Raw genomic sequence first — 25,697 nt, 5'->3', positions numbered from 1 at the left:
GCCCTGCCCTGCCCTGCCCTGCCCTCTGAGAAGCCCAGTAGATTCTACTCCATATATGTACCATCTTCCTCTGGAAATATAACTTGCCCACACACATAGAGGGCTATTGTTCCTGGTACAGCCAATTTATACACTTTACACGAATACTTGCTTTTCTACTTCTCAGTATATCATGAACATGTTCACACATAAGTGGATAAAAAAATCTGGCACTTTCTAATGTATTTATATTTAAGTTCATATCGCAAATTCTCTTCTTTCATTTTCGTTTTTTAAACACAGCCTCTTCTCTTTCATGCCATTTGATTAAACTTATTTTTCTTTATACCCCCCTTCACTCCCTCCCAGTAACATGTGTTAACCATCTGGGTCTTCTTTTCCTGCTGTTTCTAAGTGCCGTATGATTATGTATACATGTGAACACATGAGCACACACACGCCTCCACACACACACACATACATAGATGCATTTGGTCATTTCTGTGCAAAAAATGGGATCTGGTATATTGTGTCACTTGCTATTTTCTACATATTAATAGTCTGTTATTATTGAGATTTGAAAAACATTTAAGAAAATGCTGTACAAAGAGAAAGTTGAGGTGTGATAATAAACCTGGCAGTGCCAAAAAGTTCTCCCTGTGTCCTCAGACAAGGCCTCTTTCCCCTGCACCTGAGTTTCAAATGAAGAGGCTTCTATACAGTCACAAACTCTGAGCTAGGGTCCCTGATAGCACAGGGTGAGCTTTTGTGGATCTTGGGAACCTTACCTGACCATACCTCTGGTTTGAAGAGGTTGACCACCTTACACTGCCCAGATTTCAGGGACAGCTCCTTTTGATGCCTGAGATCATGCTAGATTCTGCATGGGATCAGGATCACATGAGGCTCATAAGGACAACCAAACATTTTTTTTTCTTTTAAATATATTAGTTCTTAATTCCATTTAATCTGTTTGCTAAGGTTAGGGGCAACTTGGCATTCCCATGCTATTTACCTAACATTTCCAGTATTCCTCATCCTCTTTCAAGGTTTATTACTTCTCTTGTTGGTAGTTGTCTCAAATTCTTATTCTCAGGGCTGAGAAAGGCACATCACTGTCTATAGACAGGTAGATTCTTTTGAGCTAAAACAAAACTGCTGGCCTTGAGCAGTGATATAAAGGAGAGTGTCTAATTCCTCCTCCATGTTTGCTAGTTTAATAGAGGGGTGTCAAAAGATGCAAATGTTGATTTAAAAATTAATTTCATGATCAATTTTCAAAGCAAAAGTATCACACTCTATCTGATCTATCTATCTCCATCTCTGACTGATTCCCTCTATAATGGCTTCCATTTCTCCAAAAAGCCATTGCCTTTCAACTTTCAATACCACATGGGTTGATTGCATGTATTTAGGCATTATTAGATTGAGCTATGTGAAATTCAATTTTTGCAGGTCAAAAATGGCTGGATTTTGGCAGTTCAATGGGCCGACCCAATATGTCTGTGGGACTCTGAATATTTACAAGTCAGAGGCTTTGGAGCTGGAGAGTTCTATCACAATCATATCATCTGATTCTCAGCATTTATAGGTGATCACCTGCCGCTGGCCATTTGCCTGCAGATTGCCCATTTTATGATGAAGTGCTATACCCAGGTTCAAGCTCTGATCATGCATTCTCCTCACAGACCAGGAACTGTGGTATGAACTGTCAGGCTTCAGAAATGCTGCCTTAAAGGATCAGGATAAAGGAGGTAGGTCCTGAAAGGCCTCTAAGGCAGGGCCAGCAAATTGAGCAAACACTCTGATGTGGAACAAACCCAAGAGGCCTCAGGACCTGAAATTGCCCCTGATTCTGAGGATTTGGATCAGACAGGTCCTCTTCCTGCATTCTTTTATTGTATTGCTACTCTTCCCAGCCACACTGTCCAAAATGCTGCTCCCAGGATCCAGGCCATTCATCCTGCCTGCACAAACCCTAATCTTGCAGATGGCTCTGAGCCTTTCCAACCAGGGTGTTTCCCTTTGGCAAAGTAGGTTGCTGACCTATAGGAAGAGCTTCGGAAAAGACTCGAGCAGGATCTAGGATGAGAATCCAAAGTGTTTCTCATGTTCTACAAAATGAATTTGCTTCTTTGTTAGAGAGCAGTGGCACACCCCTAATCAAATATAAGTAAAAATCAATGCATCTTCATGAGGAAAATATGGATAGATAGAAAAAGGATTACCCATCTTCCCACCACTACAAATCATTAATACTTTGGTGAATTTCCTTCCAGTTTTTAATGTATTTTTAAAAATACATAAATGATAGGTCTATGTCTTGGTTTATGTAATAAGAATATGGAGAATATTCCATATAAAATAGACATTGATGAAGAACATCTACTACTATAGAAATTGTACACAAAATTCAGGTAACATACATTTTATATATTTATATTTCTATCCTCTTCACTTGTGATAACTACTCAATAACCACAATTTTAAAAGGTTGCCAAGTATTCCACTGCGCAGATTTTCTGTCATGCAACTAACCTTTTAGGGCACTAGTTTACAACATAGATTCTGGACTACTGGGTTCCAGTTCAAGCACACTAGTTGTGTGAATGTGTCAAGATACTTAACCTCTCTGTGCCTCAGTTGTTCATATTTAAATGCATGTAAGAATTGTACTTAACTTGTTATGGAAAAGAGACAAGTCTCCAAATTTAAAAGCCAGACTTTGCCATTTTTAACAGGTGCATTGAAGGGAAGAAGGAAGAGAATGCTTACCAGATACCACCCAGATCCCTAACACATAAAAAACAAAACAAAACAAAACAAAACAAAACAGGAGTCTTCTATGTTTAAATATATTGAAGACCCCATCCAAAGTTCATTGTCAGACAATAGGGGAAAAGGGACCCCAAACTCTAAGGTTGGACATTGAGTCATTGTGACGGTGGCTGGCAGGGGAAGGGGAACTTCTGTTGATGAATGGAGGTTACTGAAAGCTTTTCTTTCAAGATAACATTTACAGAACACAGAATTTGTTTAGTTAGACATTTTAAATCTTGAATATCATTACAGTATTTTTTGAATAGAGTAAAACATGAAACATTTCAAAGGGGTCACAGTGTTATCTAGGCAACAGAACATTAGAATTTCCTTGCTAGTTGAGATTTTTAACTTTTGTTTAAAGAGAACTTCTTTTCTTCTATTTTTCTTTCTTTCTATGTTTCTCTCCTTGTGGTGGGGGTGGGGAGTGGGAGGAGTACTGGGAATTGAACTCAGGGCACTCCACCATTGAGCCACATCCCCAGTCCTCTGTTTTGTATTTTATTTAGTGACAGGGTCTCACTAAGTTGCTTAGGTCCTTTCTGTTGCTGAGGGCTGGCTTTGAACTCATGATCCTCCTACCTCAGCCTCCCGAGCTGCTTGGGATTAAATAGGCATGCACTACCATGCCCAGCAAGGACTGGTTTTCTTACCAACTCAAAGGGTCACTGTGAGGACCAAATGCTTAGTACAAAGGTTGGCATAATCAATATTTTAGGCATTGTGAGCCATCCTCAGGTCTCTGTCACAACTTCTTGATTCTGCTTCCTAGTGTGAAAGCAACCACAGACAATTATGTAAATAAATGAACATGACTGAATTCCCATGAAACTGTGCTTATGAAATTTGAATTTCACATAATTTGTATGCTGCAGATTATTTTTTTGTTTGATTCAAAACAACTATTTAAAAAAAATGTAAAAAAGGAAAAAAATCTTAAATTCACAACTGTGCAAAAATAAATGGTGGACCTGGTTTGACTCCTGGGCTGTGGTTTGCCAAGCCAAGGCTTGGAACAGTGTTTGGCATCCATTAAAGTGCTATGAATGTATTAGCTTCTATTTCCACGTCTGGGCTTTATCACTGTCATCACCCTCTAAGCCTTCCTGCTTTTATAAATAAATCCATGAAGAACATCTTCACGTAGAAAGGTTTTCTCTTCTACTTTGGCAGTTATACTGCAGTCCAATGCCAGGGTCAGACATTGCCAGGTTCTGGAAGAAGCCAGGCTGTAGCGCCCAATTTTCTGCATCTATTGACCTCCTGGGAGTCTGACTGTAGCAACTGCAGCTTAGTAGACTCCTAGCTCTACCATAGCAAGGAGGTTTTGTCTCCCATTCAAGTGGTGGTCCCTTACCAGAGAGCAGGTTGGGGTCCAATGTAAGGGGTTTGCAAGGGATGACTGCGGCCCACTTGGAGTGGTGGTTACTTGTGAGCTATGTCCTTCACTGACTTTTAGCCTGTGCTCTCCTGAAGATGGGTAAAACCCGGGAGATGGAGCAATGTCTGTACTTGACTGCTGTTACTTCACCCTGTTTTAAAGTGATAAGAGGTGGGAGAAAAGGGGTTTCTAAAATGAGTGGTATCAGAAGAAACTAGGAAGTAAGGGAAGAGAGAAAAGAATACAGTTGTCAGAGCACATCATAATCCCGCATGTACTCAGCTGAGTAGAAAAATCACAGATATCTTTATAAACTTTGACAACACTCTTTCATTATTCATGAAGACTTTTTTTTTGTAACCATAACCAGCTTCATTTTTAAGGAAATTTATTCCCAAGGCATTTTTTAATTGAGTTTTTATGGTAATTCTGTGTATTGACTATTGAATCAACATACCAGATAAACTGTACTCCAGTTTATCCTTTTATTCAGCGGGTCTCAACTCTGCTTCTTCAAGATAATGAAGTGAGAATCAACCCAGAATTTTATGAATTCTTTGCATGGTGAGGCATGACCTTTTCTGAATTTTTAAGAGCGATTTTTCTAAAAAACAAAAAGTTACCTAAAGAAGTTTATTTTAAACCCCAGAGTTTTGGGGTAGAATATTTCATTGTGTGCACATGTGAAATTATTTATGAAGTGTGTTTGTGCATGTGTGTGTGTGTGTGTGTGTGTGTGTGTAAGCACACACCAGCACTTGAATTGTTAACACCTTTGAAATAGAAGTCCCTTGAAATCAGGTACTATTTTTGTTTTAAAAAAAAATTCATCTTTAGGGCTGGGGTTGTGGCTCAGTGGTATGCCTAGCATGTGTGAGGCACTGGGTTCAATTCTCAGCACCACAAATACATAAATAAAGGTCCATCAATAACTAATAAAAATATTTTTTAAAAAATTCATCTTTAGATGAAATGTATCATTTCTGTCTGGCTCAGGACCTTGCACAGAGGTAGGCATCTAAAGTTACGCCATGAGAGAAAGAATGGGCAGGAGGTCCTGAGGGAGAATGCCCATCCATTCTTAACAGTGCTCCTGCTGTGCTCCAGGCCCTGTTTCCATATTTCAAAGGACAAACTTGTCTGCTAAGCCCATTTTCTATAGCAGCATGGACTTATCTCAGATGTTGGAAGGCAGGAGATAGTCTATCCCATCCTGTCCCACCCCCACCACCATACTACACACACCTTTCTTTTTATACTGGACTAAATTTCTAAAGTTGTTTTTTCCAACATTTCTGACAGGCTTCCTGATCGTGATATTTAAGGGGCACACCTTTACACGTGTCTGGGGTTGGCTGCAGTGTGGTCTTCCTAAGTGTATACTCTGTCCTCATGTGACCTGCTCAAAGAAGGGTGCAGTCAAACCTGCTCTATGCTTGTGCTCCTGTTTGTGCAACCCAGGATGTCAAAGCCTCTGCTTGCCACATGAGGTTGACTCCTCCTGGACTTATTACCTACTCTGACTTTTAGTTCTGAGTTGTATGAATGGTCATGAGCTATTCTAGACCGCAGAATACTCCCAGGGAAGGTTCCCTTAGTGACAGTGGGTGATTTGTGATGGTTCCAGAACTTGATTGAGCCAGGGCATGTTACCTGACAGCTTAGTTGTGACACAGGAGACACAGAGCCCAGGTTGAATGCCAGGAGGTAAAGGTGGGTGAAGGGAATCAGACTAGCAGAGGTGTTCTGGAGGCCAGGCAAAGAGAAGAGAATGTGCCCTTTAGAGGAAGGTACAGTGGGCCATTGAGGCAGCTTGGAATCTATTGCCTGAATCTTCAGCATCTTCTTGGGTGCTTCTTTCATGAAGATCTTTTGTGCGTTGCCTCAAAGAATCAAATTTTAATGAGGAGGAGCTGGGCTTTCATGAATTATTTGTAAGGCCAATTTCCCCTATTCTGTGGATATGTGCTTAAATTTCTAAAAATCTTTCTAACAGGACTTTGATTTTCTAACATTTCTCTGATTAAATTCCTTCTTGCTAATGGGGTCCCTGTTTCTAGTCTCCAAAGATCTTTGAACCTAAGTAAGACAAAAAGCTGTGGAATCGTAGTAGTAACTCTGCTAGCTGTGAGCTTGTGGAACTCTGACCCTCATCAGGAGGATAAGAATAAGATTTGCCTCTTCACTAACACTTGCCTCACTGGGGAGTGGGAAAACCAACTGAAATCCAACATGTAGAATGCCTGGCTCAGTGCCCACCGGTACTCATGCCAATACCTGATCACAGTTGTTTTCCTGATCTTTAGCATTTTGCCATCTCTCCCAATCTTAACTCAGATTTTATAGGCTGTCTTCTGTGTTTTCAATCAAACTATTGATTTGTATTAAATTTAATGGAGAGAGACCAAGGCTGGAATCCAAAGATTCTTACGTGTTATTTGTAGGGATCTTTGGGACACTGATGGTTGTTGGAGTCTTTGAAGTCAGATGCTTTCAAGAGCCTCATTATAGAAATCTGTGAGGCCACCACACAAAGAGAGTGGTGGGCTTGTATCAACCCAGAGAATGTGTGTCTTACCTAAAGCACCTGTTTTAATAAAAGCATGTGCCTAACACAACAATACTTTGGGGGTTCCAGCTTCTTTAGATGGAGGACAAAGATCCCTAACCCCTCATGCATTTGGTGACTGGTTTTAGAGCAGTGGTTCTTTTTTTTTTTTAACAATATATTTTATTTTTTTCCTTTAATTTTTATTGTTGGTTGTTCAAAACATTACATAGTTCTTGGTATATCATATTTCACACTTTGATTCAAGTGGGTTATGAACTCCCATTTTTACCCTGTATACAGATCGCAGCATCACATTGGTAACACATCCACTGTTTTACATATTGCTATACTAGTGTCTGTTGTATTCTGCTGCCTTTCCTATCCTCTACTATCCCCCATCCCCTCCCCTCCCATCTTCTCTCTCTACCCCATCTACTGTAATTCATTTCTCCCCCTTGTTTTTTCCCCCCTTTCCCCTCACTTCCTCTTGTATGTAATTTTGTATAACCATGAGGGTCTCCTTCCATTTCCATGCAATTTCCCTTCTCTCTCCCTTTCCCTCCCACCTCTCACCCCTGTTTAATGTTAATCTTCTTCTCATGCTCTTCCTCCCAACTCTGTTCTTAGTTACTCTCCTTATATCAAAGAAAACATTTGGCATTTGTTTTTTAGGGATTGGCTAGCTTCACTTAGCATAATCTGTTCTAATGCCATCCATTTCCCTGCAAATTCTTTGAGCAGTGGTTCTTGTGTGGCTTGGAGACTAAGCAGCTTGTGGGAAGTTGTGCAAATGGCAGTAATCTACTAAACCAGAAACGCTGGGGTAGGGTGCAGTAACCTGGGCTTTAACCCACTCCCTAAGAGGGGCCAGGGGGTGCTACAGTTTGAGAAACACTGGTTTGGTTTTTCTGCCTTAACTAGGCATCACAATCACCTGGAGAGCTTTAAGAATCCAGTTGCTGCTGGGCACAGTGACACACTCCTATAATTCCATCAACTCAGGAGGCTGAAGCAAGTGGATCAAGAGTTCAAAGCCGCCTCAGCAACATAGCAAGGCCCTAAGCAACTCAGTGAGACTCTGTTGCTAAATAAAATATAAAAAAGGGCTGGGGATGTAGCTTAGTGTTTAAGCACCCCTGGGTTCAATTCTCAGTACGAGAGAGAGAGAGAGAGAGAGAGAGAGAGAGAGAGAGAGAGAGAATATATGAGAATCCAGTTCCTTGGCTCCCAACTGCAGTTTCTCATTTAACTGATTTGAGATACAGGCTGGACATTTAGATTTTTTAAGAGCTCCCCAGAGAATTTTTCATTGCTTCCAAGGAGCTTGTTGAAGCACCATCACACTCATTTCTCCTGGCTGGGGAGGTGAGAGGGAGTGCATCCTGTGTATGGGTAAGAGAGCACCTTGCTTGCTGACTCTTCTTCCCCTGGGAGAATGTGGTCTTAAACTGCCAGCCTCCTGGAATATCCTTGAATGGGATTTTTCATAGATGAAATGAATATTCACTCAATGTGATTTGTTTTAAAGGTTCCTTTTAATGCTATATTTGTTCAGCAAATGTAGGCACTCATATTGCACAAATATTAACTCCTAAATCCTCAAAGGCTTTCCCCACGATATGCCATCTGGCAGGCATTATTGTAATCATCTCTTTATTATCCACACTAATGAAGGACTAGCATGGCATTGATAATTGAAAAACACAGATCATTTAAAAATCATTCAGACTAGTGCCAGCTCTGCTTCCCCAACCAGGAATCACTCAAGAGTAGAAAATATTGACTGATTACAGCTTCCTGTGGAGGTGCTAATATGTTTTATTTTAGTTAAAATTTTGAGCAATAGAATAAGCAAGAGGCTTCTACATTATGATTCCCTTTTTGGAATAAAGAAGTTTGTTTCATCAATGAGAGGCCTAAACACAAAGCAGATGAACAGCACGTGTATTTAATATTTAACCAGTAAATTAAAGTGTGATGAAATGAATGTTGCATGAGACTCAGGAAGTTGGTAGATCCAGGTTTCCAGATCTTCTGGTATTAATTGTGTTACTAGAGACCATTCTATCCTTCATGGGGTCTCAAAATGTGGTCCCCAAACCAGCAGCATCTGTATTGCCTAGGAATTTATTAGAGATGCAAATTCTTGGAACCCACCCCAGACCTAAGAAATCACCCCAGATTCCAGAAATCAGGGGCCAGCAAGTGTTGCTCTTGAGATTCAGGGAACGGCTCATGGTTTAACACTGCTGTTCTCCATCACAGGTTTGGTGTTCTATCTATATAGTAAGGGGCTGGCCTTGGTTGTATTTATGGTACACCATCCTCTCCAATGGCTGTGGTGTATGGGCCCAGAGGAGATTTAGAGATTTTATGTTTTAGAGCTTATAACTTTCCCTTGAATGTATAGTTGAAATAATTTAGTTGAAAAACTGGTTTGTGAGTAACAGGAGAGAAACTGATCTCCAAGAATTAGCTAGCAAACTGCACATAGGGTGCTTCCTATAAAATAGCTCAAGGTGTCTTCAGCTGGTTGATACCATGTTCCCAAAGTGACAAACTCTGGTGCTCTGGAAAGGGAAGCAGCCATTTCCCTTCTCTCTAGGGGTTTAGAGCTGTCCTCTGTGATTCACAGAGCAGCGCTTCTACAGGAGTTAACAAATGACATTTCAGAAGGATGTACAGAGGTACACAGGCTTTGCAGTAAAACAAGGGGAAATTTCAAGCCATTTATCAAAGCTCTTGCAGCTTCCATTTCAAGACAGGTGGAAAAAAATAACATGGAACAAGAAAAGAAAATAAATCTGTACCCAGAGCATCTCATAAATAAGAAAGGAGTGGGGGAGCTCTGGCCTTGCCGGTTCTCAGAGTATTTTTGTCACAGTACAGAAAGCTTTCAAATATTTGGGCCTGTAATTCTTTTCCTTTTTCCATTATCAAACATCCGTGGTTATAAAATTATTTCACTAGCTATTAAAACCAAGAAAACAAAACAATCATTTCAAGGAGAGAGATGCTGGGAAAATGATAAAATGATACCTGGAGAGGGGGTGGTGGATAGACATAGTTCTTCCCCAACTATAAAATGTTCATTTCACCTAAAATATAGTGATGCTTCATAATTTAGAATGAATCATTGAAAATCAAAAGCAATTTTTTCTAATTGACTTTTGTTTAGTAAGAGCCTATTTGTTGGGGACAATTAGGACATGGCTCAATGAACACAAGAGAGTTAGGTCTGTTATAATGTCTGGAAAGGGTGAAGAAATTATAGCTTTTATTAAGTGGGATGAATTGCAGTCCCTTTCTGTCTGAGGGAATGATGTTGATTGAGGAGGACCCCAACAACTGGGGACCTGCACTGGACATCTTTGTGAAATCTGAAGCAAGGTCAGATTGGTCAACAACCTGATACTATACAGTGCTTCTCCAATGCCTGTGCTGAGTTCACCTTCTGGGTTTGATGCATACTGGCTCTAAAACTTTGAACTAGTTACCCAAATTCTCAGGCCCTTGGGTTCTTTCTTGTCAAAGAAGATCATGATAGCATTTACCCAGTGAGGGTTTTGTGAGGATAAAGGGCTAGTATATGCTGAACACCTTGCACAATAGCTGCACATAAAAGTTGTTATTTTACTAGGGTGATTTGCCAAATATGCTGTATGGTTATTTAAAAGAACTCCAAAAATCAATTACAGTTCACCCTCCATATCTGTGAATTCCTCATCCACAGATTGAACCAATTGTGGATAGATAATGTTTTTAAAAATTGTAACTGTACTGAACATGTGCAGACTTTTTGCTTATTAAGGATTCCTCAAACAATATAGAATAACAACTAGCTACATAGCATTTACATCATATTAGGTATTATAAATAACATTAGAGATAATTTAAAGTAAACTGAGGATTTATATAGATTATATGAAAATACTATGTTATTTATATAGGGAATCTCAAGATGTTGGTACCCATAGAGGATCCTAGAACATTTCTCCAGTATATAGATAATCAAGTGTATATTATATTTTAATAATAAGGATCTTTTGAAAACAACAGTTTCCTATTTCATATCCACAGTATATGCCTCAGGAAGGGTTGGATAGATAGAAGGAGGCTTCCAGGGGATCCTGGGTGCAGAATTCAAGCAAGAGCGATGGACGATTCTGGAGCTGTGGCACCAATCTCTCTGGTCATCTTCACTAACATGCAGTTTTAGAGGCTTGTTGAAATCAGATTAAGGGAAATTAATTTTTTGACTTGATTTACTCTTCGGGGTTAGTTTTGAAATAGACTCATAGACCAATAATAGAAACAGGTCTAAAATAAATGTTATGTTTTCTTCTTTTCCATCTGGCTCACTTGCCTTTGTTGGCTCATGCTGTATGGAAGCTAACATTGCTTAGTCTACATTTTTGTGAAATAAAATTTTCTCCATCCATGTTAAATCTAAATGCTAAGCATACCAAAACAAAGGCATCCAGCTTCTAAACTGGCAGGAAGGAAAAGGTTGGGAACAAAAGATTGCTGAGATGCACTGTCCAAAGAGGACATTGCCTGCTCAGCCAAAGCCATGTTTAGAGATTCTTGGCAGGCTTCTGAGTTATCTGAGCCACAGTTTCCTGATCAGCACAATGGGAATAACAATAGTACCTACTAAATAGGGGTGTTTTGAGACTTAATATATGCAAGTATATGATATTGCTCATTCCCAGATAATATTCACCAAATAGTAACCTTTTTATGTTATTACTTATGTTCATGAAAATCTAATGTAGCAAAGTAATCAGTTTACAAATTTGTGTGTAATGGGGAAGGTTTCACCACTCTTTGCTAAATAGCTAAAAATATAACATCTTTAAGTACAAGTTATTTTCTTTTGACTAAATCTATGGTCATTTATTTCTAGTACTTTGAATTTTTTTTTCTACTCTTGAATATAAGTTAGACCCTCTTACTCCAATGAATGTCAAATTGAGGCTGAACTGCACTGCATTTGACATCCAAAATGATTTTCATTTTTGTTACAGTTACATGTATTTTGTGAGCTCTATCTTTCTTATTGGCAGTAGTACTTTGGTATTTTAAAAACTTTCCAACATTTTAACAAATGAATCAGGATAAAATGTTAAAATAAACTATTCAAATCAATGCAGTGACATAACCTACTTAAATAGACATGATGAATAGGGATGTTTTGAAACTGGAACTCTGGCCAGTAGGCAGCCCCACTCTTTCATGATTTTAGATGTCGTTCATTAGCTCATAAACAAAATTTCAAAGCAGCTCGGCAAAGACTAAACTGATGTACTCTTGAATAATGTAGAAAAGTGTAGGTGGATTGAACCTTGAACAAGGGAATGAAAAGGCCTTCCTGTACAGAATTAGAAAAAATTACCCTTAACACAAATTGCCCCAGCAAAACAGAGATTCAAACGGTTTATTAAAAAGTTTTCAGGGCCAAATGTAAATATGCCATTTCATGCAAGTTATTTGAGTCATGAGATGAAAGTAGTTTTTTTTAAAATAATCTTTAGGCACTTAAATTGTTTCAGTTTTTTGTATCAACAGTTAATGTATGATTTTATCATGTAAAACATGATGCTTTGAAATATACATATACATTGTGGAATGGTTAAACGTAAATGCTTTATCTCACACGGTCATCATTTTTGAGGTAGAATAAGATGCCCATTTTCACAATTTCTATTCAGTGTGTGAGCAATCAGGTAAGAGAAGGTAGGACTGTTAGACAAATTGGAAAATGCAAACCAAATTTTCCCTGATTGCAGATAACATGATTTTTTGTAGGAAACCCTAAGGACCCCACAAACAAACAAACAAACAAAAATCTTCAGATTACTAAATGAATTCAATGAAGTTGAAGGGTACAAAATAAACACACAAAAATCATCAGGATCAATGGGGCTGGGGTTGTAGCTCAGTGGTGGAGCACTTGCCTCACATGAGTGAGGCATTAGGTTCCATCTTCAGCACCACATAAAAATAAATAAATAAAGATATTGTGTCCCATCTACAACTAAAAAAAAAAAAAATCTTAAAAAAAGACTGGGAATAGAATCACCATGACCCAGTAAACCTCTCCTTGGTATTTATCTAGAAAACTAAAATCAGCATACTGTAGAGATACAGGCACATCAATATTTATAGCGCCTATATGTGTGTATGTATGTGTGTGTATGTGTGTGTATATATATGTGTGTGTATATATGTGTGTACATGTATGTGTGTGTGTATATATATGTGTGTATATGTGTGTGTGTGTGTGTGTGTATATATATATATATATATATATAATATGTATATATATGTATAGACACACAGGAATTTTTTTGTGTTTGTATGCATGTATCTTACATTTTCTTAATCCATTCATCTATTGGTTCCATAAGTTGGCTACTGTGAATTGTGCTGCTATAAATATATTAATGTGTGTGTACATATACACAAACACACATACACACACACACACACACACACACACACAGAGAGAAAGAGAGTGAAATTTTCTTAGCCCCCTTCCCCAAATTAGATTGAAATTATGGCATTTGCTGGGTAAATGGATGGAACTGGAGAACATTGTGCTAAGTGAAATAAGTCACACTCAGAAAGTCAAAGGTCAAATGTTTTCTCTCCTATGTAGAAACTAAAGCAAAATAAAAGAAAAAAGCAGGAGTTAGAGATATTTTTGTGATCCCACAAAACAGAGGTTAGATCAATGGAGGATATAAAGGGGATTGAGGGGGGAAGGAAGAAGGATGGGAAAAGGGCAGAACTGAGGAATCAAACTGGAAAAAGTTATGCTATCTACATATACGAATATACCACAGTGAATTTCACCTTTAGGTATATCTAAAATTAAAAAAATAAATAAATAAAATAAAAATCAGCAATAGAACAGAGGAGGGAGAATAGAAGGAGACAGGAGGCCAGGGAAAGAGGCATGTGGGCCTGAAATGGAGCACATTATGTTCATGTATGTACAATTATGTCAAAAGGAACCCCACTATTATGTATAGCTATAATGTACTAATAACATTTAGATCTGCATTTTCAAGACATTTCTTAGTGATTATTTTTAGTGATTAATGGTGGAGAGTAGTTTGGTGTCTAAATAAGAGTCCTTGTGGATTTATTCAATCATTTCAAGTATATGGAGAATTTAGGTCAGTCAGGCCTGCCCCCCAGTTTGGCATATTTGTAACTATTATGTCATCGTGCCATCTGTGGGGACCATAATACCAGACATGCTCTCTGGGAGCAGGTGGATGTCGGGACCTTGTGGACATCTGAATTGCATTCAGTGTCTACACAATTTAGAGGCCTGTGGACTTTGTAATCCTGGACACCTCCCAAAGCCTGTGGCCACGTGTGGCCATACTTAACCTCACACGTGAGGGTGAGGAAGTTAAGGTGCTCATAGGTAATGCTTCCTGGAGTCAGCTTCTGAGAAAGTGGCAGACACATGGCTTTATCCAGATCTTTCTCCACTTCAGTGAAGCTACCAGAAATGTAATTTTTGTGTTATTTTTTTTCCTCACAATGTTATATGTCTATGAATAAGCTTACATTTTGAGCTGCAGCGAGGTCTCCTAACTCTGGGTATAAAAGCTGGTTTTGCTGAACCTGTAGAGCTGGAAGAAGTACCTTCTCCAGTCCTAGAAGACTTACAGGGAGATAGAAAACACCATCATATTTGATTATTTGGAGCTTGTCCTCTGGCACTTCTGTCGTGAGGAGGGAAACCAGTTCACTGGTGATTGGTGAAGTCTGCTAACATATGCATGTATAGATAAGCACAAGGAAGCCCACTTTTATATTTAATTATAATGCAATGATGAAGAAATGTACATGTAAACAAATAAAAGAAATACCAGAGAGTACAAGAAGGGAGACAAGGTGGGGGGAATGCAGAACAGGAAAGGGGAAACACTGGGAAATGAATTGGAGTAAATTATGTTATATATGAATGGGTCACAATGAATTCCACTATTAGGTATAATTTTAATGCACTAATAAAACATAATTACATTTACATGTATATCATGCTCATAGCCCATGAAAACATTTGTATTTAAATTATAAGTATTAACTTCTGTAAAACTTTAGGACTAAAAATAATGTTAAAATATTAATGTAGCAACAAAAAATTTTAAAAAATTCATGGAAAGCAAACAACAATAATAATAATGATAACAATATTAATAAAATCTCATGTAACATTTTATTTTCATTACAGAACCATGTCAACCCTGCCATGGACTTTACTCAGACTCCTCCTGGAATGCTGGCTTTGGACAATATGCTCTACTTTGCTAAACACCATCAGGATGCATACATCCGGGTAAGCATGCAAGACCCTTTTAGTTACTGTAAGTTTACTACTGAATTTTAATTTCAAACCTACAACTACAGAGGGGGTTACCTTTAGAAGAGTGGCCCCAGAGTTTTGTCTTTCTTCTATTGGTAAACTACAAAATTGAAACTTGATGAAATGGATCAGGGGGACTGAAATAGGAATTTTTGACTTTAAAATTTTCCACATGGTAATGTTTAAAAAAAGACGGTAGGTATTGGGAAACATTTTATATACTCTGATACAAGATTATGACAAAACTCTTAAATAACAAGGTACAGACATGAACTATTTACCCAACTATTTACACAACCAACCTCTAATTTAGTGTAGACTCCTTTAGACTTACTCTTAAAGTTGGCAAAAGCACAGAATTGTCTCTGGCACATGGCTTCTGTTTAGTCTAATGCTGGAGATGCAATAAAATAAATCAAGCAAAAGAGAAAAATGGGAGAGATAGGAAAGTAAGAGAAATGCCTCTCTCACATTTCATAGTTGACTAGTCAACTCCAGCTACTAAGTTAGATTAGTTGGTGAACAAACAGAAGGAAGTGGAGGCCTCTGTTTTCTCTGTGATATGGAAGATATTACCTGCTGATTGGACAATGCCCTGTGGAATGAATAGGAGTGTTTGGTGACAGTGACATAGAAAGCTTGTCTCTCAGGTTTGCACAATTGGAGCTCTGGATTCATGATGCCCCCACCCTTTCTTGTCTACAGAGAGAAGAGCCCAGGTGCAGTTGGGATGGGGTAGATCCAAGATTGAGATCAGGGAGAGACATGAATAAAAAGGAAAAGGGAGTTGGCAAGTAATCAGTATAATGAATAGATAGTAACTTAGAAAATATGTGATGAACAAGTTACCTAAGGCAGGAAGCCAAAGAATGAACTGAAAGTCAGATCAGAGCTTGCCCCTTACTTTAACATTCTCTGCTGGTCTCAGGACACTGTTCCCAGAGACTTGGGCTCAAGAGAGGGCACTGTCTTTTTCTAGTGATTTCAATTCAAGAAGTTCTTTTTGTTGAGCTAGTTTTTTCTGCAAACAAGGGAGACTTCCCAGCTCTCAACTAGGTATTTGGAAATATGGGGGCATATTTCTTTAGTTGTCACCATTCCTGGTAGGGAGCTACTGGTCAGATCTGTACTATGTCGGGCAATCTGAATAGAGAAAAATTATGCCCCCTCATAGTGACCCCCTTGAATAAAGTCATGCCAGGTCTTCATATTCTTAGTAGGTAATATATTTTAAATTTATGTGCTTTTTCTATGTATGTAATTTGGGAAGCTTTGACCTATTCAGAAATATTGTTTTTAATTTGATGATATAGAGGATATTATGGTCATTTCTCTGAAAGGTTTGGTTTTTTGAAAGTGTTTGGTCAATAACAAAGTCCTCCCTAAGAAAATTGTTTTCTCATACAACTTTGATTTGACTTATATGCGTATATATTTATTGCACAAAGATTTTCTAGGAATTCAATCTGCTTTCATAGTAAGAAAATTAATATTTTTGAGGTACTCCGTGGTATATATCCTGGGTACAAAGAAAGGAACTTTGTACCCAGTACACACTTAAAAGAAAAACCTACAGGTAAGGAAAAGTGTGACCCTTTTTGTTCATATTCATATGCACTTTGCTTTATTAGTTAGACATTCCTATACCTAGGATGTCTATTTTTTCTCAAAAGCGATTCTTTCCTGATGTTCTCTGTGTCTTATCTGACTTTGAGGCATTAACTACTGGATAGAAAACTAAAGCTCTTTCCATGAATGGATGTCATTAGTGGATTGTATAAAATCAGAGGCTTTCTGCAAGGGAGTTTTCTTGTGACTATGAAGATAAACACCCCAAAGATAAAGTACTAGTACTATAAATAGTGAAAGTAGTGATCCCTGACAGTGCATTACATTTTGATCTAAGAGTGGATTGGTTTCTTCTGAAACATAAAGTGGGGTTTATTTTTTTTTAAGTTTGCAGTTTGATAAAATTTACTTTTTTTTTTTTTTGACAAGGTGCATCCCCTGTATGAATGCAGGGATTCATTTGTTATCTATGTCTTCATTTGATAAACATTTACTCTGCATCACAGTAGTCTCACCATTCACATTCTTTGCCAGGCAGGTTTATAGTTGAGATTTAAAAAAAAAAAATGTATCACATACAACACACACACACACACACACACACACACACACACACACACCCCTTGCTCTTTGCACTGCACCCTAGGGGTGAGCTGGGTGGTGGGGATTCCTTGGAGAGCAGTTTGCTCATGGTTCTGACATGGTAGAGTCTACTGCCTAGAGATGGAAAGGACAGGTACAGGTGGGCTGTGGGTGAAGCACCAAAGACCAGGCAGTTTCCAAGTCACTTGCAGCATGTCTTGATTGGGGAGGAGACACTGGACAGAGGAAAGTCACCAACACAGATATGGGGGTCAGATTAGGAGAGCTTCCTGTAGGAAATGGTGTCCAGTCTGAGAGCTGTTGGATAGCTCTAGTTAACTAGGTGAAGGGAAGAGTCTGCAGAATACCCCAAAGGGGGGGGGGGCCCTGTGAGTGAAGGTATAGGGGTGTGTGCTCTGGGAGCCAGGTAGCACAGGGTGGCCAAGAAGGGAGTGGACAGGTGGTCATGGCTTCAGAAGCACAGGTGGAAGAGCTCATCCTGAACATTTGAAGCCATATCAATGTGCCTGTTTGGACCTACACACAGTGAAGAATTTCTAAAGTGTTTTAAGTAAAGGTGATAATTAATTTTCAAAAAATCCCTCTTATTAGAAAACCAACATGAGAAGTGCAGAGTAGTGGCAAAAATAAAATTGGGGAAATTGTAGAGAAATGAAAGTAACCTGAACCAGGGTGGTGGGCATAGCAATGGAGAGAAGCTGTTTAGTTGGAGCTAAATTAAACTGGATGGTCTCCAACAAAGAGAGAGATTTCTGGCTTGGAGGAGTAGATGAGTGGTGATGTCATCATAGTCCACCTCCTTAAACATTCTTGTTCCCTCCAATCTGTTCCTCTGTAGCATTGCATTTGATCTTAATGGCTTCCCTGCCAAAGTCTCGTACTTTCAGACCCACCTTTCGTGCCAACTGTTAGGATGATCTTTCTAAACATAGTTCAGAATGCTTCGGGGACCAACTCCTAGGCCACAACTCATCTCTGTGACTTTCTTGCTCCCTACCTACCTGGCTTTCTGAGTTCTCTGCCCTCCACACTGCGATGGACTTCTTTGTCCCTATAGAATGATGGCAGGCTGCAAGCCAGCCAGGCAGATCCTCAGTGCTGGATCTTGGCTGTCACTCTTCTTGGAGCCCAAATGCCCCTCCCATACCATCTGCCTGTTGAACAACCCTCAAGCAAAGCTCATCCCTCTGCACAAAGCTTCCCGTCCTTCTACGCAAATGACATTATCGACTCTCTTTACACCCTGCACACATGACAATTTTATTCCTATAATCTCTTATAGCTTTAAATGTATTTACTTTCTGTCACTCCTTGTGCGCTTATAATTATGCAAGGTCATCTCTGGAGCTAGACCCTGGCACAGTACCTAGCACATAGCAACTTTCAATAATTTCTTCTTAATTAAGCAAGTGAAGAGTTTCTTAAGTTTTATCTAACTGGTCTCTTGCCAATGATTTTTTTTTCTTTCTTTCTTTTTTTTTTTTAATCTGAGAATCATGGCCTTCATTTCTCATAACAGTTATAAAGGTATATTTTGCCACATGCGTTCCTTGATGGTGGATTGGTTCCTTATGTGATATTTGAATAAACTTTTGTAACTATGTACTAATGAAAGCGGTGGATGTAATTGAATTACCCCACACTTCGACGGGCACAGAACATGAGGAGGAATAGCAAATCTGAGCATCCCACTGTGCGTGGATAAAATCTGGAGGCATTGCATGATTTCAGACTTCTGAGTCTTATTTACTCTGGGCATAATTGCTCTTAACTTGTTCTGGGGATGCTTCACTCCCCAAGTCTCCCCACCAAGGGAGCAGTAGGTATTAGGCTCTCTCTATGAGGAGACAGGCGGATGTGTTCCTGCTGTTAGTGTTTCAGAGACAAGGTAACAGGAAGGAGCTGAGGGAGTGATTCTGTGCTCCTCCTACCCATGACAATCCTCAGTATACTGGTCACTGTGGGAGCCAAGATTCAACCACAAAACAGGAAATAACAGCTAGGAAACCCAAGACTCCCAAACACAGGATAGCCAGGGCTGAGGGGAGATGCTCCAACTGACAGAAAGGGTGGTTTCAGGACAAAGTAATTCTTTTTTTTTTTTTTTTTTGGTACCAGAGATTGAACCCAGGGATGCTTAACCACTGAGCCACATCCCCAGCCCTTTTTTATATTTTATTTAGAGACAGGGTCACACTGAGTTACTTAGGGTCTTGCTATGTTGCTGAGACTGGCTTTGAACTCATGCGATCCTCCTGTCTCAGCCTCCTGGCATACAGGTGTATGCCATGATGCCTGGCTCAGGAAAAAGTAATCCTTAATGCTAATATCCAACTTCCTGTTTGATTAGAGAAAATGAATGCATGGTACAGGTTAGATCATGCAAGCCAGGCTGCAGAGGTTAGCTCAGTCTTCTAAAAGCCCTAGGAAATATGCATTGCTATCACTATTTTATAGGTTCAGAAGCTGAAACTTAGAGAAGTACAGAGATTCACTCTGCCAAAGAGCCAGTAGACAAATGCAATTCAAACTCACATTTTTGGATGTAAATCTTGGGTTATGTTCATTTCTGCAGCCTCCTGTCCCATGTTGAGTGTGATGTAAACAGCAGTGCTGTCCCATTTGATATGGAAAGGGGACAGAGTCAGAGATGATTAGATGGGACATTCACAGGACCATCAGACAAGTGGTTGTACTCAGTTATGATCTCCCTAAATCCATCCTGGTCAGAAAGCAGTTTCTAAAAATGAAAGGCTGTGCCTTCCCTCTTTTTGTTACAAACCTTATAGACAGTATCAAATTGTCTTTATTAGATTGTAAATCCTTTGAAGACGGAGGTCGTCTCTTTCCTATTTATCACTGTATCACCAAATATTTGATTGACGCTTGAACAATGTTCTTTAAAGGAATAAATGAGCCCAGGGAAGGTATCATTGCAGAGCTTTCCTGACTTCAGATGTGGTCTTTCAATTCAGACTAGAGACATGAGAAGAAGCATGGCAGAAACATTCCAGACCTTCAAAAACTATTGCCAGTCATCCAGCCCCCTCTTGGCATTCCAGCCAGACAGAAGCATGCTGTGCATTAATCTCAGACCCTAAAAAATTCAGATAAACTTTTATTGTGCTGCAATAAAAGCCAAATGCATGCAAATGAGATGGTTCTATTACTGCTAGTATCGTTTTCCGAGGATAAAAAAATATACAGAAAACAAAAATAGTCCAGCTTCTTAGATGCTAAAAATAGCATCTAAAGGAAGAAAAAAATCTCTTTAACATTCACAATCATTCATTTGTTGACTCATTCAGGAACTATTATCAAACACTACTAAGCACTGGGGCCATGCATAGAAGATGTGGTGAAGAAGAAAGCTAGGGTCTGAAAAGCAAGCAAGGAAGAGAGTGGCAATTTGTTTTTTGCTTATGAGGATTCTCTGTTCCCTTTTGGATTTTTAGAAACTATCTATACTGAGCACCTTTAATATGTTCTCAAGTCTTTTTAATTTGGGGGTGGGTACCAGGGATTTAACTGGTGCACTTGACCACTGAGCCACATCCCAGCCCTATTTTGTATTTTATATAGAGACAGTGACTCACTGAGTTGCTTAGTGCCTTGCTTTTTACTGAGGCTGGCTTTGAACTCTGGGTCCTCTTGCTTCAGCCTCCTGAGCTGCTGGGGTTACAGGTGTGTGCCACCGCAAATCCTCTAATCTTTGCTTGATGCTTTTTTTTTTTTTCAGTTTTCCATAATATATCGAACTGGTAAATATTTTGTCATTTTATACATCATTATATTGTTTAATTGGAATCACTCAGGATTTGCTTCCTTTCCCAGTAACCTGATTTTGAACAATGGCTTCACTTCATAGGCAGACATCCTGATGGTTGTTTGGTAGGGAACAGAACAAACATGACTCTTTCCTCAGTTTTATTTCTCATGGTTCTATGTCATAAATAAAGGTTTTCTTTCCTCTCTCCCTTTTGTTTTCTTTTCTCAGTCCTTTAGTACCCAAGGCCTCCCACACGTTGGGCAAGCGCTCTACCACTGAGTTACAGCCCCAGCCTAAAGGTTTTCTTAATGAAGCAGCCATCCAGCTGATTTATAAAATCTTACCCAACCAAGCTGTTACCCAACAGAATTTATAAAATCTGGAGGCTTCTAGGAACAAAATGAAAAAGTAAATCCTGGAAACGGCATGTTCTTTACATACCCTGCAATTCTTTCTTTATCGAGGTATAATTGATATACAAAAACAATTCACATAATCAATGTATGCAATTTGGGTGATGTACTCTAGCAATTCTTGCTTCATCGTCCCTCATAATTTACCACCAACGTTTATTCCAGTAGTGATAGCTGTGTATTCTGGGTGACTGTAATAGAAGATAATGAATTTCCTGAAAGGGGAACATAGAAATGTCTTTAAAAATAAGATTAATTACTATAGTTTCAAGCAATTGTGATCCAGGGCATATATATGTTTCTAAGAGAATACCAAATCAAGACAGAAATATTTATAATATGTGGAGTAAATGAGACTATGGAAGGAGATGGATATTTCTACCTAAGAATGGCTTTCTCAAGGTTCTTTCATTAAAGACATTTCCCCCCACAGATGAAAAATTTAAAGCATGTTTATAATTATTTAAAAACCTTAGGTGGGTTTTTCCTCCTTGTGATACATACATAGTATACAAATTTCTTCAAATCATTGGGAGAAATATTAGTTGGATCTTCACTCATGGTTGGGCCAAGGAGGTCTGATTCTTCAGGCAGAAACTTCTAGAAATGTTATGAGTTATCCTAGTATGAGAATAACTTTTGAGCTTTTGCTCTATGTTGAGTACTTAACACACATTATTAACATACATTATTAGTGATCTTCCCTTCCGGGCCCCCAGGTATGGGAAGATAAGGTAATCTCTGAGCCCCTTTCTTCCAGCCTGTAGATCTCTCTGCCTTGCCTATTGAGGTCCACCTCAAGCTCAAAGTCATTGGAGGAAATATCTTTTTCAGATTTTTTGCCTCCTATGTAAAAAAAATAAATAAAAAATAAAAAAAGCATAAGTGTAATTATAATAGAAAACAGATTTGGAGCTTGTTACGAGACAACAGCTGTCCTAAATACTTTTGTTGGTTTCTCAGAGCACCCCTCTGAAGTGGGCACTGTTAGTATTTCTATATTACAGATGAGGAAAATGATGCACAAAGAGGTTAAGTGGTTTGCCCAAGGTCACACAGCTAAGGATGAATTGGAGCTGAATTGGACGTTGAGGTGGTCTACTTCCTTTGTCCATGTCCTGTTTCTTTTAAGGGCTTATAGATGCATATGGAGGTGGCAACCACAATTCAAAGAAATCCTACAGATGTACTTTGCTTCACTGACCAATATTTTTTAAAGGAAAGGAAAATTTCACTGCTTGTGGGCAGGGTACACATTCCCCTTGCAATTAGCTGGGAGCCCCAGACTCCTTATTATACTATGTAACTGCTTGTTGAATTTTAGTCGTCTGCCTGATGCTTGAGATAATCCTTGAGTTAAATGACTATGGATACCAATGGTCTGCAGTCATTTGGGAAGTCCTGGTACATTGGCAGCTCATGGAAGGTCCTCAGTTTTGATAGACAGTTCCCTTTGCCAGTCTATAAAGCGGAGCTGGATAGATGTATTGTCTGTTGGGGGTTTTATGTGTATATTTGTTGTATTTCCATCCTGGTTGTAAACCTCAGAGACTGGATACTTCATCTTGTGTTGGATGCTTATTCCCTTGCTGAGAACAAAGGACTTTAATTCCAACCTCCCAAGACAAAAGAAAAGGAAAAAGCATATTTCTTGATTTCTCTTGTCGTAAATTTCAAAGAAAAAAAAAGGTCATCTGATCTTATTATAAATTCAGGGGTCCAGTGTCCCGGGAGCTCTGAGCTCCATCAGCCCTCTGCCCTGTGGTTTCAGACCACCCTATGAGTCCCTCACTGTCCAGGGTGCCTCAAGAGAACAGAATCAAAGAGCCCATGTGCACCAAGACAGGGTGCTGGTGGAGGCGATGCTGAGTCTTCAAAGTAAATTAAGGAACTTTTAACATTTCAAGGGGGAAATTGGCAGTTTCCCAAGCGGCATAATTACAGGACAGTGTGTAATATGTAATTAAACTTAACTATGAAGCAAATGATGGGAATAAAGCTTGGTGGCACATCATTTTTTTTGTTCCCATAGTGCTGACAGATCTTCCCCTCCTCTTGTCCCTGAAACAGCTTCGGCAGCAATTGCTCCTAATTTTTTTTTTAATAAAATTATATGTTGCCAGTTAAACACAGAGTTTGGTGTAAAGGAACCTTTTTTATTTGAGTGACATTTTCCTTCTAGGTGATGTGGAGCAAAGATTCAGTTTAGAATAACAAGGACCCTACCACACAGCCTTGCTGAGACTTTTAAAATGACTCTTTGTCTAATCATTTATTTAAATAGTTTATTCTTGGCTTTTATTTTTATTCTTTCTTTGACCGAGGTCCACAGCTTGGAGACTTGTTTTTATGTACGACTCCCCCCCCCCATGTTTTAAAAATAGCAGCATTAATTTGGTTGATTGTGAATAACCAAGCTGTTACTGCCAAACAATGGAGACCCCTTGAGAGTGTGAATATATGTGATTAGATTTACTAATTGAGCTGGAAGGCACAAATTCTGACTTCCAAAGCCAACGATTTGAATGGAATGCTTCAGGCCTCAGGATGAGATCACTGTTAGACATGGGCTTGGTGTTATTTCAGAAAACTCATCATATCCTAGGGAGGGAGGGCGGACTCCGCACACATCAACAGACTGCTGGGTGTTGTTGCAGGGTTCAGGCTGCAATCCCACCACCTGCCCTCCTCACCTGCCTTCTCTTGGTACTGGATTCAGTACCTGCAATCTGAAGCAGGTCTCGAACCTGGTAGTTCCCTGTTTAGTTTTTCTTGGTATGAACCCAAGCTGGGCATCAGGTTTAGAATTTTTCATTTAGTTTTCTCTGAAAGAAATCTTAGTATTATTTACACTTTAAATATAGTGGGATTGGCTGGGGGTAACCAAAACAAAACAAAAAACAAAATCCAAAAAGCAAGACTACAGACTTCAGAACGATGTTGGACTGGTTGAGAAAACAAAAACAAAAACAAAAACAAAAACACCCTGAAATCCAGTGATATAATGAACTATATGCAGTTGATGCAAATAGTCTAAGGTGAATTATCAGGTTAAAAACTTCAGAAGGCTCATGTGTGAATGACCCCTTCACTGAAATACCCTCCAGGCCTTCTGCCAACAGTAACTATTATGGTTTCATGTTCTTAGACCTAGTTAGAATCTTCCCTTTATTTTTCCAAAGTGGTTCTCCAAATTTAGTTCACATTGCCCATTTTTATGTCGGGCAGTGTTAGCCAGATAGATCTGTTTTGAGTACCTGTGTGGAGGCCAGACCACCTCCTTTCTGCTGTAAACTGATTGAGCTTTCACCTCGATGTGCTTCTTCTACCTTAGCAGTGCAGATCTCCAGGCTGCATGCTGGAGGTGTGCTGTGGCTTCCTCGTCCTCCGTACTGATGGCTGAGCCATGTCTCAACACAGGGGTTCACAGAGCAGCAGTTCACCTCTGCCTATTCCTTTGTAAGGAATAGGTTTCTGGGAATCCTCTCTCCTCTGTCGAGAGTTAGAAGATATTATAGGCCTTCTGGCCTTTGCAACATTTTAGAACAATTTTAGGTTTATGGCATAGTTAAGCAGAAAGTGTGTAGTGTTCCTCTATATGCCTTCTTCCCCTTCTCCCACCCAGTGTCCCCTGTTATTGACATCTTGTCTTCATATAGCACCACTGAGGAGCCTATGCCCACAGTCTTCCCATAATTGCTTATTAATTCCTGGAATCTTTGTATTCACTTTGGAATTTTCAACATGGACAGTCATGTCCTGTGTGAACAAAGACAGGTTTATGTTTCCTTCCCACCTTGTACCCCTTTTATTCTCCCTCCCTAATGTACTGCGTTATTTAAAATGATCAGTAAGATTCTGAAGAAGGATGTGATGAGAGGGAACATTCCCGCCTTGATCCCATTCTTTAGGGACAAAGAGTCAAGTTTCTCAGCTTTAACTGTCTTGTTAGTATTTTGTAGACGTTCTTTACAAAGGAAGTTCTCTTCTTAATTCTTAGTTCCCTGAGACTTTTATTGTGGATGGGATTTTTCTCAAATGCTTTTTCTTTATCTATTGATATGGTATCATGAACCTGTTGACAGAGTGTGGTTACTGAAGTTTCAAATGCTGAATGAGCCTTGCATATTTAGAATAAATTGTATTTCTTCATGGTGTGCAATTCTTGTATATACAGTTGGATTATATTTGATAATATTTTGTGGAGAATTTTTTACATT

General features: G+C 39.1%; 1 protein-coding gene across 3 annotated transcripts in view; it reads left to right on the top strand.

The window, feature by feature from the left end:
- Elmo1 (engulfment and cell motility 1) overlaps nucleotides 1–25,697 on the top strand; it is a 551,061-nt gene that overhangs the window by 259,511 nt on the left and 265,853 nt on the right. For all 3 annotated transcript variants that reach the window (XM_076864020.2, XM_076864023.2, XM_076864025.2), the window contains exon 14: nucleotides 14,992–15,096. In XM_076864020.2, coding sequence (XP_076720135.1) covers nucleotides 14,992–15,096 — 105 coding nt within the window. The remainder of the gene's footprint in view (nucleotides 1–14,991; nucleotides 15,097–25,697) is intronic.

Source organism: Callospermophilus lateralis, chromosome 1 (assembly GCF_048772815.1).
Source record: "Callospermophilus lateralis isolate mCalLat2 chromosome 1, mCalLat2.hap1, whole genome shotgun sequence".
NCBI lineage: Eukaryota > Metazoa > Chordata > Mammalia > Rodentia > Sciuridae > Callospermophilus > Callospermophilus lateralis.
Note: the sequence above shows the minus strand (reverse complement) of the source record. Positions and strands in the feature narration are given on the sequence as shown.